At 36.2% G+C, this 14,297-nt stretch overlaps 1 protein-coding gene across 1 annotated transcript in view; it reads right to left on the bottom strand.

Annotated features, from left to right (window-relative positions):
* The window catches only part of LOC131995287 (protein sidekick-2-like), a 188,255-nt gene extending 186,780 nt beyond the window's left edge, over positions 1-1,475 (bottom strand). The window contains exons 1-2 of the mRNA XM_059363754.1: positions 1,347-1,475; positions 586-902 (exon numbers count right to left, since the gene is read on the bottom strand). Of these exons, the coding sequence (XP_059219737.1) occupies positions 586-902; positions 1,347-1,475 (446 nt within the window). The remainder of the gene's footprint in view (positions 1-585; positions 903-1,346) is intronic.
* Positions 1,476-14,297: the final 12,822 nt, after the last annotated feature.

The following is a 14,297-nucleotide window of genomic DNA, read 5'->3' as shown; positions in this document are numbered from 1 at the left end:
CCTACACAACAAGATAAAAAATCTTATAATTATAGTGCAGGCTTATAAGAACAGTCATATATCCTTTGAAAAAAATAATAATAAAAATAATATAAAAATTTTAAGGAAATATAAAAGAAATGTAAAAAAAATTTTTTGAATATTAATGATGGAAATACAAATTATTGAGAAAAATAATAAATTAAAATAGTTTTCACTTTAAGGAAGAAGTTAACAATGTTTAAAAGGAGAGAAAAACAATTTTTGAATAATTAGTTACTAAGAAGAATAAAAAGTCTTTTCTTAAAGTCTGACGCGTTGCTGATGTTTTGGATTTCGTGGGGAATGGTATTCCAAAGACGTATGGTACTCGTATAAAATTGCCATTTAGATACTAGACTCCTTCTTCGAAAAGGTACAAGTTTTCTACCCCTTCTAGATCGGGCGAATACTAATTTGTCGTAGAGGAAATTGGGTGTTTGTGTCACAATGATCTTATGCAGGAATTGTAGAGATCTGATTCTGAGTAAATTGTCAAAACTACAGCCATAAAGGGAATTCGCCATGGTGGAAATATGTTGATTTCTTCTTACACCATAGACATACCGAATAATGCTGTTAAAAACTACATTCAATTTCCGTTGGCTTAGTGAATCGCAGTTCGCAAACAGTTCACAGCCATAGATCAAACCAGGAATTAGAAACATCTTCGCTAATAGAGTCCGAACCTCAATAGGTGTATAAGAGTGTGTGATCCACAGTGTACGCAGCTTTGCATATGTCTGCCCTGCTATAGCATTCACATGATTAGACCAAGTCAATGAGCTATTAAAAATTACACCTAAATTCTTCGCACTAGACACAATATCAATCTTCTGACGATTTATAGTGACATCCAAGTCTCGTAGAGTAAATCTTTTACTCTTGTGAAAAACAATAATTTTCGATTTATGAGGATTCAGAAATAAACCATTTGCTGTGGCCCAGTTATAAACACGTGAAAGGTCCTGGTTGAGTTTTGTAACGCATTCACCAATATCATCAACAGAACCGCTAAGAAACAACTGAACGTCATCAGCATACATGATGATCTGGCTGTGGACTAGCTGGCTTGGAAGATCGTTTGCGTAAAGTGAAAAAAGAAGCGGACCTATTATAGAGCCTTGGGGAACCCCCTTGGGCACTATTATTGACTCTGATATGGCATCTCCTACGTACACTGACTGCTGCCGATTACTGAGATACGATTGAAAAAGCTTTATAGAAGTATCACTGAACTTGAAGAATCTTCTGAGCTTCATATATAGATTACGATGATCAACCGAGTCGAAAGCCTTTGAATGGTCAAGAAGGACGAGAAAACTAACATTACCATCATCAATTTTACTCCTTATCGATTCCGAAACTTCAACTAATGCACTAACGCAACTATAATGAGCTCGAAACCCGGTTTGTCTATCAGATAACAGCGATTCCCTTTGGAGATATTCAGACATTTGTCTATGTAAAATCTTTTCGAAAACTTTCGAGAGGTAGCATAATATCGAAATCGGACGAAAATCGCCATTGGATTTAGGGATAGGAATTATCTTTGATCGTTTCCAGATACTCGGATATCTACTGGAGATTAGAATTGAGTTAAAGAGATGAGTAAAATAAGGTAGTAGGTAAGGAATCAGTATTTTAATAAATCTTGGGTCAATACCATCAAGACCAATGGCATTAGACTTCACTGACATAAGACTATGTATAACTTCATCGTGCGATACACATCTAAACTCAAAACTGCAGTCAACATGTGTGTTGTCCACTACCCTATTAGTGACTTGATAGAAAGTGGTGTCTATATCCAAGGTCGGAATATTAACAAAAGATCTATTCAATTCGTTGATATCTCCATGGTAGGTAGAAATCGCCTTGGATTTACCAACTCCGATATCATTTATAACCTTCCACTTGCTTCTCGTGTCTAACGCCGAATAATATTTGGATGAAAAATATCGTAACTTTGCATCATTAATAACTTTATTAACCTTATTCCTGGCCGTGCGAAATTCTTCCTGAAGTTCAGGAGTCTTAAAACGTTTCCACCTAGAGTAGGCTAGGTCCCTATTTCTAATGAAATTTCTAATAGTGGAATTAAACCAAGGCTTAGTGTTTGATCTTTTCATTTTCGTTTTAATAGGGACTGTTGTATCATAGATACGAAGAATGTTTTCTTGAAGAAAGCTCAATTTATCATCAACAGATATAAGTCCATATATTTCATGCCAATCGACTTCCTGAATCCTCTCATCTAAAGCAGAATAGTTCAAGTTCCTGAAATCGCGGTACGAAAACTTCTCCACTTTCTCCGACAAGGTGAAATTGTAAGCTAGATAAATCAAATCGTGTTTCGAGAAACAAGGAGCAGATATTTGTTCATTAAGTAAAATATTGGAGGCATTATTTACAAAGAATAAATCTAAAAGGGTATTAACAGTTGAAGAGAAATGAGTAGGGTTTGTAGTATTAGTAGGGTAGAGACCCAGTGTCAACATATTGTCCGTTAAAAGCGAGTCTACAAGAATATTGGAATTAAAGTCTCCAGTTATGACAACGTCACTATATCCCAATGTCACGGACTCTAAGACGTTATGTATTTGATCCAAATCTATCGTATTGTTTGGCCGGTAAAAACAACCAATCAAAATTTTCCTCGAGTTACTTGAAAGTTCAACGAAAATATACTCCGTCTGATCCTCAGGATTAGATCTCAACCGCAGTTTAGCTTTCAGAGCGTTCCTTGCATAGATGGCAACACCACCTCCACGACGTTCTCGATCCGATCTGAAAACCGTGTATCCTTTCAAGTTTATCAAGCTATCGGGTATAGCACTGTGTAGCCAAGTCTCCGAAAGACATATAATATCAATTTCCCCATTCTCAAATATATATTTAAACTCATCCACTTTGTTTACTATACTTTGGGAATTTATGTGACAAAATTTCAAACCATCTCTTTGTTTTGCTAGTATGCGCAGTAAATTTCGAGTTACGTCTTTGGAATATCTATCAAAATTAATCATGTGTGTCACAGAGAGGCAAACAAAAGTAAAGAGTAACATCAGCATCGCGTTTGAAAGAGAATGTCCCTGTTTGTATTAGCCAAAAAATATAAATATGATAAATAAAATTATAAGAAAAACAAATTAAAAAACTCTTTGGAATATTAAGTTGTAAATTCGATAATACATACAAAATCAGGAAGATTATAAACAAGCGTACTATAAGTCTAGCTATGAATTTCTGCATGAGGTATTTCTTCCAAAGCACGTAAGTTATCAATAATTTTCGGATGAAAAATGCATATCGGCTCGTTGCTATCAAAGCGTTTAATATAAGCAAGTCCTCGAAATGTGTATGCAGACTTGACAAGGCCTTTCTTTTTCAGATGAATCGCATCTTGCAGGAACTTGTAATTCATATTGGACAGATTTTCATTTATATAATATTGTGATGTAGATCTGAAACCAATAGAATTCAGTAGTAACATATTATTGTGTATCTTTTTATAGCCAGAAACAGATTTTAGGAAAAAGTTTTTGTCGTATGGTGACATGAACTTTATTAATATTACGCCATCCGGTGAATTGAGGTTTTTTGTATTATTTCTATTTTGAAGGCGATGGATTGTTTTTATGCGAGGTACAGCTATATTTATAGATTCGCATATGTTGGCAAATACGTCGAATAAGTTTTCTTCAGTTTGAAAAGGAATTCCGTTTACTCTTATTTCACATGCAACAGTTGCATTCTCTTGCCTTAAGAGTTCAATTCTTAAATCATCTATTTCGGCTTTAGTGTGCTGAATCTCCCCGGCGACTTTTTCTAGGTTAGATACGCGAGTGTTGACATCATCCAAATTGGTTCTCAACTCCGACAACTTCTGTTCGAATTCGTTTATGATTCGGGTTTCTGTCTCCTTCAGCATGGTTTTAAATTGACATACCAATTTGTCGCTTAACTTAGTAAAGCGCTCATCAAGCATCTGTACCATTCTGAAAGGAGAATCGGATAAGCGAGGAGTTTTTGATAGGTTTCCGATGGAGGAGCGATTAATAAAGCTCTCTCTATCACGTTTCGGTGCCCTTGAATCTTTTACTACTACATCGTTATCAACCATGATATTTGCCTGTGTAACATCAAAATCGTTTGATTCCATCATTATAAAGAAAAAAAAAAAAAAAAGCAGGCAGTAAAATGGTACGAGCTAGGGTTGGGCAAACAGCTGTTCACAGGGTGATTCGTTTTCAAACAAAGTTTTGAATGTAGGGTTTGAAAAAAATTATTGCGTGCTTTTAGGCGTTAACTTAATTAATGTCATTTGTATTATATATGTATCTGCTCTTTTTCTATTGACACTTGTCATTCACTCTCACTGAAAAATGTTCTATTGTTTTGTTTTGATTTGTAATTGTTGTTGTAGTTTCACTTGGATTCTTTTATTTGATAATTTTTCTGTACAAATAAATAGAAATTGTACAGAAACAAACGTTTGCACAGAGTTTCTATGAGTGTTTATAGACACAGGGTGTACTATTTTATATATTTGGGCTATTTATTTCTTGTCACAGTGGTTTTGAACGTAATTTTGAGTGATTTTTATAAGAGCTATGAATAACACGTCTGCTCGATTCCGATTGTTTCTACATGTTTCTGAATAGCATATGTTCATATTCGCTGTACGTCTCTGGAATTCTCTTACTGGAATTTAAATTTCATCTGTCTTCCCACGCATATTTCTCGGTTCAAAAATTGAACAGTAAGATTATTAGCATCAAGAAGATTTAAATTTCCCAGGAAAGAAAAATTATATTGTTAAACGGAAAACATTTCTCTGAAAAATTCTAATTAGCTTAATTGGTAGGGATACATTTTTAAATAAACCCCCAGCAAATTTCTAGAATTTACGAAATTTAAGAACATTTGAGAATATGTATTGTATGTCTATGTAGGCTCGAAGATAAATATTTTCCAGTATTATAGATGTATTGACAAGTGAAATATATTTTCCCCTCCCATGGCGCATATAATGTGTGTGGTTAAAAAAAAAAAAATTACTGCCCCGTCAATGAGTGAAATTGCGTTTAACTCAACTTTCGCAGTTCCCATACACATATTTAAGCATAATAATTTATTTTTAATATGGCCCTCATAAAAAATATAGCCTTTCACACTGTTGACCATAAAACTCTTTGCGAGCTGCGCGAAAATTGAATGGAAAGTTATGAATGAATGAATGGATCTATGCGTCCACATGTGTTTCAATAAATCGTTTATTAATGCCGGGTGCATTAAATATTTTTCAGCAATTTCATGAATAAAAATATCGTAAATTCATTAAAAATACTCGAAAAAAATTGCACATGGATTCCATTTTATATGAGGATGGGTTTGTATGTGTGCGTGTATAAAGAACTCCAATTTTATTGCTGGCTTTGCTGCTGTAGTGGATAGACAATAAATGGAAGCTTGACTTAATGGCATGCCAAAAATGGTCTTTACTTTTTGAAATGAAGTTTTTTGTGTTGAAGTAAATGTGTGCAAAGTGTGGCCGGACCCAATCTAGGGAACTCACTACCATGGACCATGGTAAAAATGTCTGCCTACAACATTTTCTGCGAAATCAGGCAAAAATTTAAGTTTCTAGGGAATGTAGAAAGCTCATCGGGTGATCGGTTTACATAAGAGTTATATCAGGTTAAAAACAAAATAGTCCTCAAACCTTCTAAAAGAAAGACTTCAATAGCATCTTTTCAATCGATATTTTTTCTAAATACAAATATTTTTACAAACAATTGGTCTAAGGAATATTTTGTCCTTAGGTAATATTTTATAGAAATTTTGTGTGAAGAAACAATTTTATAGACATTTTGAAAAAAATTTATAATGGGCTTTAGACCCTCTATCGGCACATCGGTCTATATGGCAGCTATATCTACATATAGTCCGATCTAAACCATATTTGAGTCGGATGTCGGGGAAGCTTTAACCTATTCACGGTTTCAAATTTCAGCGAAATTGGTAGACCGGTAGATCGGTCTATATAGCAGCTATATCCAAATACGGTCCTATTTGGCCCGAATTGTCAAAATGAAGATATTTTTACAATAGAACCCAAATTCTGGCTACCGCAGCTTTGGAGGCGAATATTCGCTAAATATTGTATATATATGGAAATCCTAAGCGTAGAAAGGTCTCGGTGGAGTGGGCCAAGCTCCCTCCAAGAAAAATGGTGGTGAACAGTGGTGGTGTAGCGTATAATATATGTTAAAGTAAATTTTAGATGAAATATTTTTTAAGAAAATATTTTTATGAGACAAAATTTCCTTCAAGTCTCTTAATCGAAAATATTTGATAAAATTTTTCAAAGCTTAATTTCCCACCACCGTAGGATAGGGGGTATATTCATTTAGTCATTCCGTTTGCAACACATAGAAATATCAATTTAACGATTTAACGATGTCCGTGTGTCTGTCCATCTGTCCGTCCGTCTGTGTAATCACTTTAGAGCCTTCAAAACTTGAGATATTGAGCTGAAATTTGGCACACATACGTCTTCTTGATGCACGCTGGTTAAGTTCTTGAACGGGCCAAATCGAAACATACTTGGATATAGCTGCTATATAGACCGATTTTTCGATAAAAGGTCTAATGCCCATAAAAACTTAATTTTTCATCCGATTTTGCTGAAATTTGAAACAGTGAGTAGTTTAAGGCTTCTCGACATCTGAACCAAATATGGTTCAGATCGGACTATATTTAGTTATAGCTATCATATAGACCGATCTCCCGATAAAGGGTTTGAAGACCATAAAAGCTTAATTTTTTATACAATTTCGCTGAAATTTTAAATAATGAATAGTTTTAGCCCTTCTAACATCCGACCTTAATATGGTTTAGGTCGGAACATATTTAGATACAGCTACCATATAGACCGATCTCCCGATAAAAGGTCTGAAGACCATAAAAGCTTCATTTATTACCCGATTTCGCCAAAATGTGCAACAATGAGTTATTTTAAGCCTCCCGACATCTGACCTAAATATGGTGCAGATCGGACTATATTCAGATATAGCTACCATATAGTCCGATCTGCCGATAAAGGGTATTAAGCCCATAAAAGTTTTATTTTTTCACCGATTTCGCAGAAATTTGGAACAGTGCACAGTTTTAAGCCTCTCAACATCCGACCCAAATATGGTTCAGACCGGACAATATTTAGATATTGCTGTCATATAGACCGATCTGCCCTTAAAGGGTCTGAAGCCCATATATAATTTTTTTTTTAACCGATTTTGGTGAAATTTAAAACAACGATCAGTTTTAGGCCTACCAACATTTGACCCAAATATGGTTCAGATCGGACTATATTTGGATATAGCTGTCCTATATAACGATCTCAAGATATAGGGTCTGAAGCCCATAAAAACCCTATTTATTATCCGATTTCGGTGAAATTTTAAACAGTAGTTTTAGGTGTCCCGACATTCGCCCCAAATATGGTTTGGATTGGACTGTATTTAGATATAGCTGCCATATAGACCGATCTCCAGATAAAGGGTCTGAAGCCACTAAAATCTTTATTTTTTTACTGATTTCGCTGAAATTTGAAACAGTGAGTAGCTTTAGGCCACCCGTCCGACCCAAATATGGTAAACATAGGACTGTATTTAGATATAGCTGTCATATAGACCTATATGCTGGTTAAGGGTCTGAAGCTCATAAAAGCTATATTTATTACCCGATTTTGTTGAAATTTAAAATACAAAATTCAACAGTGACTTATATTTATAAGACAACTCAATGTCCGTGCCGAATTTGGGCGCATAAGTTATCCAATTTTAATCGTATTGTGACGAAAGGGGGTTGACATATATACCCGAGGTTTTTGGTATCCAAAGTTCGGCCCAGGCATTCAGCGTCCGCCTATGACGCTGAATGCCTGGGTTCGAATCCTGGCCAGACCATCAGAAAAAATTTTCAACGGTGATTTTCCCCTCCTAATGCTGGCAACATTTGCGAGGTACTATGCCATGTAAAACTTCTCTCCCAAGAGGTATCGCACTGCGGCACGCCGTTCAGACTCCGCTAAATGATTTGTAAAAAGTTTGCCCCTGTTCCTTAGTGCAATGTTCATGGGCAACTTGTGCAAATTTTCAATTTGCATTTACACCACCAACATCATTCAACGAAATTTGAAATGAAGAATTTCGAATAAAATCCGGACATATGGTGGGAGTTATAGAAAACAAGTAAAAGCGGATTATATGGGAGCTATATCAGGTTATATACCGATTTGCAGCGTACTTGGCACAGATATTGGAAGTCATAACACAACATCACTTGCAAAATTTCAGTCAAATCGGACAAATTTGCGGCTTGTAAGGACTGAAGAAATCAAATCGGGAGATTGGTTTATATGGGAGCTATATCAGGTTATAGACCGATTTGCAACGTACTTGGCACAGTTATTGGAAGTCATAACAAAAGATCATGTGACAAATTTCAACCAAATCGGATGAAAATTGCGGCTTTCAGTGGCTCAAGAAGTCATATCGGGAGATCGGTTTATATGGAAGCTATATTCAAATCTGAACCGATATGGCCCATTTATACATCCCCAATGACCTACATCAATATAAAGTATCTGTGCAAAATTTCAAGGGGCTAGCTCCACGCGTTCGACCTCTATCGTGATTTCGACAGACGGACAGACGGACGGACGGACATGGCTGGTTCGACTCAGAATGTCGAGACTTTGATCATTATTACAAACGGAATGACTAATTTAGTTTACCCCCATCCTATGGTGGTGGGTATAAAATCATAGTCCAAAATTTTGTGAAAAATAGGTTGATAAATGCGTTAATAAAGGCCTTAAAAGCGAAAATCGGGAAATACTTATATATGGGAGCTATATGTAAACCTGAATAGATTTCTATGAGATTAACAAGTGATGAGAAAAATCTCAAGAGAATCTTAAGTGACAAATTTTGTGAGGATCGGTTAACAAATGACCAAATTTTTGCAATATTAGTCAAAATCTAAATCTTAACAGATTTTAACGAAAATCGGCATAGACAGTTAAAATCATAGAAAAGGACATGGTGCAAATTATAGGGAAAATCTGTTTAGAAATATGCTGACAAAGGCTCTAGAAGTCTAAATCGCTATTAGTCCAAATCGGACAAACATATATATAGGAGCTATATCCAAATCTGAACCGATTTGGACAAAAGTAAGCATATTTTGTGATAGTCATATAATAAAGCGTAGTGCAAAGTTTTAGGAAGATTGAAGATTGCGCTTGCAAAGCCTCAAGAAGTTGAAATCGGGCGATAGATTGATATAGAGCTTGAATAAAAAAAATTAAGTAACACACTTAATAATGATTTAAAATAAAATAAATCTGCGTTTTACTCCGCATTTGCAAAATTGATTTATTGTTGCTGGTGGAAAATATGCTGAATATGATTTATAGAATGAAAAAATAAAAACCAGCCTTTGTGTGGCTAACAATTTCGTGCAAACATAACTCATCTCCCCATTGAGCAATATGTGCATTTTTCTGGAACATTGGGTTATATTTTCCACTTATTTTTGCTTTTTAAATCTGTGATGCTGGATTTACATTATTGCTGCAAAAATAATTTGAATAAAATTAAATGAAAATGTTAAAAGGCCAATTGACATCTGTGCTTGAAAACAGAAGTATGCAGGCCAAGTATTGCAAGTTTATAAAGGGTGATTTTTTTGAGGTTAGGATTTTCATGCATTAGTATTTGACAGATCACGTGGGATTTCAGACATGGTGTCAAAGAGAAAGATGCTCAGTATGCTTTGACATTTCATCATGAATAGACTTACTAACGAGCAACGCTTGCAAATCATTGAATTTTATTACCAAAATCAGTGTTCGGTTCGAAATGTGTTCATTCACCGTAACGTTGCGTCCAACAGCATCTTTGAAAAAATACGGTCCAATGATTCCACCAGCGTACAAACCACACCAAACAGTGCATTTTTCGGGATGCATGGGCAGTTCTTGAACGGCTTCTGGTTGCTCTTCACTCCAAATGCGGCAATTTTGCTTATTTACGTAGCCATTCAACCAGAAATGAGCCTCATCGCTGAACGGTGAATGAACACATTTCGAACCGAACACTGATTTTGGTAATAAAATTCAATGATTTGCAAGCGTTGCTCGTTAGTAAGTCTATTCATGATGAAATGTCAAAGCATACTGAGCATCTTTCTCTTTGACACCATGTCTGAAATCCCACGTGATCTGTCAAATACTAATGCATGAAAATCCTAACCTCAAAAAAATCACCCTTTATTTGAATTGTAACAACTTTCTCCCACTTATGTTTACAATTGCAAGTATCATATAGCCATAATAGGTCTAATGGAGGTTTTTAAGGGGTGGCGTGACCTCCTATACTTCGATCTGATTTTGTATGCCAGATTTCAAATCTACTCCCGAATACCTTTCATTTGAACCCCATATTGAAATGAACGTCCAATATGTCTGTTTGGAGGTATTTTGGGGTTGGAGCGGCCCGATGGGTACTTAGACTCAAATAGTTGAACCATACTCATATTCTACTCTCCAATACCTTTTATTTGATACCTTTATTGTCCCGATCGGTTCACTTTTAATTTTGGGTTGTGTTTTTGGCATAAGGGGGAGAGTCCGTCCCCCTTCAGATACCGAAAAATTACATAGTCTATGTTGCCTTCCAGACCAACCTACACAATGTTCTAAAATTTTGAGAAAATCGGTTCTGCCGTACAGAACAAACAAACCGAGTCCCATATATCTGTGATTGGCCAATGCGCCCATTTTGGGCGTTTTTGTGAGGGTGGGGTGACCCCCTATACGGCTGAGTACCATATTGGCATGTACCTCAAATAAACCTACTTTAAGGGGTTTTAGGGCTATGGCGGCCCCCCAGGTACTTGGACCCTATGAAATTCGCACTCTATTCTAGAATACCTTTCATTGGAATTCCATATTGTCCTAATCGATCCACTTTTATTGTTGTCTGTCTATCCAATTACCATAGGCATTTAGTTTCAAGATGGGGTATATCGAATCTTAGCTTGATGTAGAGCTCTTATAAACCGGTCCGGCGATCTAACATTTTTAACCCCATAACAAGTAAAAGCGTGCTAAGTTCGGCCGGGCCGAATCTTATATACCCTCCACCATGGATCGCATTTGTCGAGTTCTTTCCCCGGCATCTCTTCTAAGGCAAAAAAAAAAAAGAATAAAAGAAAAGATTTTATCTGCTATTAGAGCGATATCAAGATATGGTCCGGTTTGGACCACAATTAAATTATATGTTGGAGACCTGTGTAAAATGTCAGCCAATTCGAATAAGAACTGGCTGAATTTAATTCCAATCGGATAAGAATTGCGCCCTCTAGAGGCTCAAGAAGTCAAGACCCAAGATCGGTTTATATGGCAGCTAAACCAAAGCATGGACCGATATGGCTCATTTACAATCCCACCCGACCTACACTAATCAGAAGTACTTGTGCAAAATTTCAAGCGGCTAGCTTTACTACTACGAAAGTTAGCGTGCTTTCGACGGACGGACGGACGGACGTACAAGGCTAGATCGACTTAAAATGTCATGGCGATCAAGAATATATACGGGATATTTATGGGGTCTTAGACGAATATTTCGAGGAGTTACAAACTGAATGATGAAATTAGTGTACCCCCCCTCCTATGGTGAAGGGTATAAAAATAAATAAAAAATTTCTACTCAATGACCACTTTCCTCATAATGGTTCATGGTTGCGTATGAGTATTGCATGCAGGCGTTTGCGTATCTGTAAATCATACGCCCTGGGAGTCTTTGGGATTTTGTTTTCAGAAATCTTTCAAAATCTCCCAAATCTGTGTAACGTTCGTTTGTTCATTTACTCGATTCTTCATCCCCATGGAGAGCAATACACAAAAATTGATAACCATTTCACAAATCCAAATGAAATCTTTTAATTTCTCAATCTCAATCAAATAAAAAGTTATACTCAAGTGATTTTGGAAAGTCACAGAAAGATGAAATAGTGTAGAGTTGGAAAGGCAAACAGGACTGTGACACTGCCTCTGCTGCTGTTGCTGCTCGAAGCCATGATGCCAATTGAAATCACTGAAAAGACAATGGACACTTTAACTTTTCCAATGAACCAAGTGAAAATAAACTTCCAAAGCAAAAAGAGAGAGAAAGAGAGAGGGATAAAATGAAGAATAAACACTCAAAGCCACCCTGCGAAACAAAAAACACAAATAAAGCTATAAATTCCCCTAAAAGTAACTCTAGAGGGAAGGCTGAGTACAGCAGTAAGGAACAGTTGGGGAGACAGACAGATGTCCAAACAGGACTTTGGACTCGAATAAGTATCCAAAGAGACAAACACACTCGAGCAGTTATGTATATTTTAAATTTATAGGATATGCCAAGAATTTTCTATGAACATTTTCTCTACTTACCCGAGGACTGTGCAGCAATGGCAAACGATTGGCGAACTGGACTATCGTCGTTGTGGTTGTCTTCCATACCAAAGTATCCACCAGGGAGTGTTCGGTGACACCCGGACAGGGTATGGTTACATTTTTGCCAGCCTCCGCTATGATTTTTTCATATTCCAAATTTGCCACATCTGTAAAGATACCACAATGTGAAGAAATAATGAGTAAGGGTGAGAAAGGGCATGTTATTTAAGTTTTACGAGCTGATGGGATGCTAGCTGGTACACTTATGAGGATTTCTTTCAACAATTTTACTCAGCTTCATGTTGCTCTAGGATCAATGTAAATGTTTGCTTTAAGAAAATTAAAATTTTATAATTTACCCATTGAGCTCGAAGCAACAAATATTAGCTGGGAATGAGTTCGGTTAAATATGCAAAGGCTTTTGATTATAGGAAATAGACAAGAAGTAAGCAAAGCTATTCTTTTCTTGTTCTTTGTACAGCACACATTTTCGAGGGAATACTCCAGAAGAGTTCAGCTCGTATTTGAATAAATTAAATCCCAAGCGTTGCCCTTCAAGTCGTAATCGCAAAATATTTTCGAAAATCCCTAAGGCTTAGGATTTATTTTTAGTGCACATTTGCCATAACAAAGTGATGTGGGAAAGCTTTGTGTAAAAGTGTTTTGCTTTATACAACTTCATTAAATTAAAAGGTTTTAGCAAAATTTAAGTTTTCTGGAAAAATCTGTGTAAAAGTGAAAAAGGTGTACTCGAGATGCTCAAGAAATAGTTCGGAAGCAGTTCATAAGCAAATTGTATCGGATGCTATGGAAACCAAGGGTTTTGTTAGAAACAAAACTTGGCATTTATTGGGTTGCCTAAAAAGTAATTGTCGGTAATATAGTAGTAATGTAGTCGGCCTTGACAAATTTTTTCAACGGCTTGTGACTCTGTAATTGCATTCTTTCTTCTGTTAGTTATCAGCTGTTACTTTTAGCTTGCTTTAGAAAAAAAGTGAGCGAAATTTTGTTTACATTTGTTTGTTTGGCGTCAATTTTAATATGGGTACCACATGTATTGAAAGAAATTCATTTAACAAACCGAATCAACCAACTCTTGTGATATGCACCTTAAACGCAATGAATTCATGGTCGATCATGGTCCAAGCATGGTGAACCAGCTCAAACCACATCAAAGGCTGATATCTACCAAAAGAAGGTTATGCTGTCTGTTTGGTGGGATTGGAAGGGTGTGGTATATTTTGAGCTGCTTCCAAGGAACCAAACGATTAATTCGGATGTTTACTGTCAACAATTGGACAAATTGAATACAGCCATCAAGGAGAAGCGACCAGAATTGGTCAATCGTAAAGGTGTCATATTCCACCAGGACAACGCTAGACCGCACACATCTTTGGTCACTCGCCAAAAACTGAGTGAGCTTGGCTGGGAACTTTTGATGCATCCACCATATGGCCCTGACCTTGCACCATCAGACTACCATTTATTTCGATCTTGGCAGAACTCCTTAAATGGTAAAACTTTCGGCAATGATGAGGCTATAAAATCGCACTTGGTTCGGTTTTTTGCAGATAAAGGCCAGAAGTTCTATGAGCGTGGAATACTAAATTTGCCAGGAAGATGGCAAAAGGTTATCGAACAAAATGGCAATTATATATTTGATTAAAGTTCATTCTAAGTTTTATTAAAAATGCAATTACTTTCTTTTAAAAAAATTCGCAATTACTTTTTAGGCAACCCAATACAATGTGCACTCACTAAAATC

The sequence above is a fragment of the Stomoxys calcitrans genome, chromosome 2 (genome assembly GCF_963082655.1).
Source record: "Stomoxys calcitrans chromosome 2, idStoCalc2.1, whole genome shotgun sequence".
In the NCBI taxonomy this organism is placed as follows: Eukaryota; Metazoa; Arthropoda; class Insecta; order Diptera; family Muscidae; genus Stomoxys; species Stomoxys calcitrans.
This window is presented reverse-complemented; position numbering and strand designations above follow the sequence as displayed.